The 5,341-nt window shown below is 40.4% G+C and overlaps 1 protein-coding gene across 1 annotated transcript in view; it reads left to right on the top strand.

The window, feature by feature from the left end:
• WRN (Werner syndrome RecQ like helicase) overlaps positions 1 to 5,341 on the top strand; it is a 140,105-nt gene that overhangs the window by 89,242 nt on the left and 45,522 nt on the right. The window contains exons 21-22 of the mRNA XM_023517018.1: positions 378 to 479; positions 763 to 855. Coding sequence (XP_023372786.1) covers positions 378 to 479; positions 763 to 855 — 195 coding nt within the window. The remainder of the gene's footprint in view (positions 1 to 377; positions 480 to 762; positions 856 to 5,341) is intronic.

The raw sequence follows: 5,341 nt of genomic DNA, 5'->3' as shown, positions 1-5,341 counted from the left end.
GGGTCCGGGCTGGGGATTCGAACCCGCCACCTTAGGTGTACGTGGCTGGCGCCTTAGCCAGTTGAGCTATAGGCGCCGAGCCAACTCAAGGTTTTCTAATAAATTTTCAAAAGCAGTGCAAGGATACTTGATCATAAGTAGAATTTTTTGAAAAGCAATTTTCATTTAAAAAATCTGAAAAATGCCAGCCTCTTGTATGGGGCATTAACTGGGAAAGAATACAGAAGAACTTTCTGGGGCGATAGAAGTGTTCCTTATTTTTATAAGGGTGTGAGTTTTCTAGGTTATGGAAAATAAACAGTAATAGTTAAGTAAATAAAAAGTAAGACAATGGCTAATGTAGTTTAACATACTCCTGTGATATTTTTAATTAACAGGTTCCGCCTTACTGAGATACAAAATGAAACGTTTCGATTATACAAATTGAAGATGTTGGCAAAGATGAGCAAATATCTCAATTCCAGTAAGTGTAGGCGACGGTATGTATCATTTTATATTAATAAATAGCATAGATTTATGGACGCTTCTCATTTAAAACAAAGTTTTGATAAAGAAATCGAAGTATTTTGAGAAAATATTTTGTTGATGTTACATGTGTGCTGAATTTTTATGGCAACCTTCTTCATACCTGAATAAAATGAAGTCAAATAATGAAGTCCCAAGTGAATTAATTAATGATGATTTTACCTCATTATTTCCAGGAATGAATTTAACATATACTTTTTTGTTCTTTTATTTAATTTAAAATTTTCTCTTGGGCAGAATCATCTTGTCTCATTTTGAGGACAAACAACTACGAAAAGCCTCCTCGGGAATTATGGGAACTGAAAAATGCTGTGATAATTGCAGGTTCAGGTAAAGCTTGCTTCTTACAGATGACCGGTTCTGTAGTATGATGTATGGTCTACAACATGATACACGTTGTAGTATATCCTGTGAAACATGAAACTCTGCTATAGGTGGGGGAAAAGATCAGTGGTTGCCACATATTAGGAAGAGGGAGAACATAGAACATAGGGGTAGGACAGCCAGTATTTGGGGGTGATGGATTTGTAGTGTGTCCTGATTGTGGACATCCTAAATATGGATGTGTTAAAACCTGTACAACTTTCTACACACACAGATTGTTTAACTGTGTTAAATGAAAAAGTAAAACAGATGATACTCGTAGCTGAGTTAGCCAGGTATACCTAGATGTGGTAGCTATATTGCTGTAAGATAAAAGAAGCATTATAAAGGATAGAGATACTCTCTGTATAATGGTGAACAGTTTCTTCACCAAGAGGCCATAATTGTTCTATGAACTTAAAAAAAACCTACAAATACATAAAGTACAGATTGACAGAACAGGTGGAGAAATCAACAGATCTACCATCAAAGTCAAAGAGTTTAACATAATTTTTATTTACTGGTAGATTAAACAATCAGAAAATTGGTAAGTTATAGAAAATTCTGTCAACACAGTTAACCAGTTTGATTTATCAGACACATATGTACAACCCTAGACCAAGCAACGAGAGCAATGTTATCTCAAATGTTTTTACTTTGTTACCCATATAGCATATAGCAAATGATAATATTTGTATAGTACATTGGGCTAATTGTCAGAGCCCAGGTTCTGTCCAGAACTTTAAGGTCTGGAGAGTGATTAACCATTTTTAGCACACTTATAATTCACCTGCTGGATTTCCATTGAACTTGACTACTGTATGTATACATGGGTGTTCATCAGTTAGCGCCATAAAGTGAGCCTGTAATGTTTGTTTTTGCATTCTTACATACTTAGGAGGGTGGTCTCTATTTCCATCCAGGTTGTTATCAAAGGTATTAATTCACCATTTTTTATGGCCAAGTAGTACTCCCTGGTATACGTATACCACATGTTACTAGTCCACTCACATATTGATGAGCACACGTATTGTTTCTGCTTCTTAGTGATTGTGAACTCAAATGCAAGGGTCTTTTTTCATACCAGGACTTTTTTCTTTTGGGTAAAATGCCTACTAGTGAAGTTGCTGAATCAACTGGTAGATCTACTTTTAGTTCTTTGAGGTATCTCCGTACTACTTTCCAAAGAGGTTGTACTAGTTTGCTGTCCTGCCAACAGTGTAAGAGTGTTCCTTTCTCTCCGTGACACTGGTAGAGAGACACTCTGTTAACCAATGTCTGTTGTCATGGGCCTTTGGATAAAAGCCGTCTTCACTGGAGCCAGGTGATACCTCATTGTGGTTTTGATCTGCATTTCCCTGAGCGTGAGCATTTTTTATACATTTATTAGCCATTAGTCCATCGTCTTCTCAGACGTCTCTGTTTATGTCTTTTGCCCGTTGTTTAAGGGGTGTGTTTAACTCTTCTCACTTCTTGGCCCGAGGATTCTGGTTATTAGCCCTTTATCAGATGTGTAGCATGCAAGTATTTCCTTCCATTCTCACTATTGGTTGGTTTCTTGGCCATGCAGAAGGTTTCCATTTTAATCATGTCCCATTTACATACTTTCGTAGTTGCTCTGATTGCCTTTGGGGTATTCTTCATACATTCTTTCCCTAGGCCGATAGCTGTAAGAGCTTTCCCATCTTCTTCTAGAAGTCTTATGGTTTCATGCCTTCGGTTTAAGTCTGTTATCCATTATGAGTTAATTTTTATGAGTGGTGAGAGGTCCGGATCCTGTTTCAGACTTTACATGTGACTATCTAATTTTCCCAGTATCATTTATTGAATAGGGATTCTTTTCCTTGGAATGCTGTTCTAATTCCCAAAAAGGACACTCCCCTCTCCCCTTCCCCTCCTGACCACTAGTTTAAGGAAGGAATGCTGCTTTTAATTCCCAAAAAGAGTGGGAGCATTTTAGAGAGAAATTACTTTTATCCCTTTTCAGGCCATTCCACCTTATGAATTGAACAACTGTTAGTTGATTTTTCTCTAAGGAGTCCTTTAAAGAAAGTACTACTTAAAGAATTCTCATTTGTATTAATGATAATTTCTGGCTCGGCACCTATAGCGTAGTGGTTAGGGCACTGGCCACATACACTGGGGCTGGTGGGTTTGAACCTGGCCCGGGCCTGCTAAACAAAAACAACAATGACATAGCTGGGCATTGTGGCGGGCGCCTGAGGTCAGAGACTCTCTTAAGACCAAGAGTTTGAGGTTGCTGTGAGCTGTGACACCATGACACTCTACTGAGGGTGAAATAGTGAGACTCTATTTCAAAAAAAAAGAAAAAAAATTTAAAAATAATAATGGCTCGGCGCCTGTGGCTCAAGTGGCTAAGACGCCAGCCACATACACCTAAGGTGGTGGGTTCGAATACAGCCCAGGCCTGCCAAACAATAATGACAGCTGCAACCAAAAAAATAGCTGGGCGTTGTGGTGGGCACCTGTGGTCCCAGCTACTTGGGAGGCTGAGGCAGGAGGCTTGCTTGAGCCCAGGAGTTGGAGGTTGCTGGGAGCTGTGATGCCATGGTACTCTACCCAGGGGGACAGCTTGAGGCTCTGTCTCAAAAAAGATAAATAAAAATAAAAATAAATAAATAATGATAATGTCAACTCTACCAAAAGGATGACTTAGGAATTTAACTTCTGAATGTACTTAAGTGGACCAGGAGCAATTGTTTACGACTGTAATCAATCCCTGTGCTTTGGGAAGCTGAGGTGGGAGGATTGCTGGAGGCTAGGAGTTCAAGATTAGTCTGGGCAACATAATGAAAACCCATCTTTATGAAAATTAAAAAAAAATTAGCTAGGCCTTGTGGCATGTGCCCAGATGCTTGGGAGACTGAGGCAAGAGAATCACTTGAACCTAGGAATTGGAGGCTTTCATGAACTTTGATTGTGCCCCTGCATGCCAGCCTGGGTGACAGAATAAGACCCTGTTTCAAAAAATAAATACTTAAATATTTATAATCTTTGTGTCATATTTTATGATCATTAGAGTTTTTTTTTGTTTTTGTTTTTTGAGACAAAGCTTTAGGCTGTTACCTGGGTAGAGTGCTATGGCATCACAGCTCACAGCAACCTCTAAATCCCAGGCTTACACGATTCTCTTGCCTCAGTCTCCCAAGTAGCTGGGACTACAGGTGCCCACCACAACACCCAGCTAATTTTTGGTTTAGTTGTCATTGTTTGGCAGGCCTGGGCTGGTTTTGAACCCGCCAGCTTTGGTGTATGTGGCTGGCGCCTTAGCTGGTTGAGCTACAGGTGCCGAGCCAGTCATTAGAGTGTAACAATTTATTTTGTAGGAGATTGGGTTTTCTTTTTTTCATTTTCAGTAGGTTTGCATGAACAACAAGGTATTTATTTGGTATAGAGGGAAACTTACAGTGGTAGATTGTACTACATGTAACAGCTACATACATAAAATGTAAAATTGTTCTTGGTTCTATAATGATGAATGAAAAACTTTAAGTTTCTCTAGTTGAACTAGATATGCAAGGATTTCTATGTTCTTCTTTCGTTGGAACAGTGATTGTAAAATTACTCACTAAAATATAAAGAGCTGAACGAGTGTTCCACAAGGGAAAAGAGGAAGTCTTCTCCCAGAACCAGTGTTTTTTGTACTTTTCCCCTCCTATGTTTATTTCATGTCAATCAGAATATAACCAGGGCCCTTTAGTATAAATCAAAAAATCCACCAACCAACCAACAAGCCACAGTGTGCTCATGCTCATACCCTGGTTACTTTATGTACAATATGTGTAAGGGAAGAGGGCGGGGGCAGTGAAGAAGAGAGAACCGTACTGTAGCAGTGAAGATGTGGTGGAAGCCGGTTGCAGCTTCCAGTTGAGAATGTATTCTTGGTTTGTGAGAGCAGGGTTCTGGGGTAAAGCAGCAGGTGTGTGTCCTGTGTGGAAGACGCCTCCTGTCTGCTACCGGAGGACGTCACTTGATCTTCACCCTCCACTTCCTAATGTACAAAGGTGTCAGTTTCATCGATTGGTGCCCATCAAACTGGAATCTGATCAGCCTCATCGGCAAGTCCTGTCCCTCACGATTATAGGTTTTCATTGTTTTATGTGTGGTACGTGTACTCCAGAACCATCCTGCCCTTGCCATCTTCAAATTACTCTCAGTCTTAGCTCCTTCCTTGGACTTCTCCTTGGTCATGTTTAGCTCAGGGCTTTTCTCAGCTGCTGTTTCACAAAAGAGAACCGGGTCTGCTCTGAACAAGCACTCAGGACCAGCAGCAGAAGGAAGTAGCATCAAGAGTTATTTTTTTGGCTCGGCGCCTGTGGCTCAAGCGGCTAAGGCGCCAGCCACATACACCTAAGGTGGCAAGTTCAAATCCCCAGCCCGGGCCCGCCAAACAACAATGATGGCTGCAACCAAAAAATGGCCAGGCGTTGTG

The sequence above is a fragment of the Otolemur garnettii genome, unplaced genomic scaffold (genome assembly GCF_000181295.1).
Source record: "Otolemur garnettii isolate 467f Iridium unplaced genomic scaffold, OtoGar3 scaffold00102, whole genome shotgun sequence".
Taxonomy (NCBI): Eukaryota; Metazoa; Chordata; class Mammalia; order Primates; family Galagidae; genus Otolemur; species Otolemur garnettii.
Note: the sequence above shows the minus strand (reverse complement) of the source record. Positions and strands in the feature narration are given on the sequence as shown.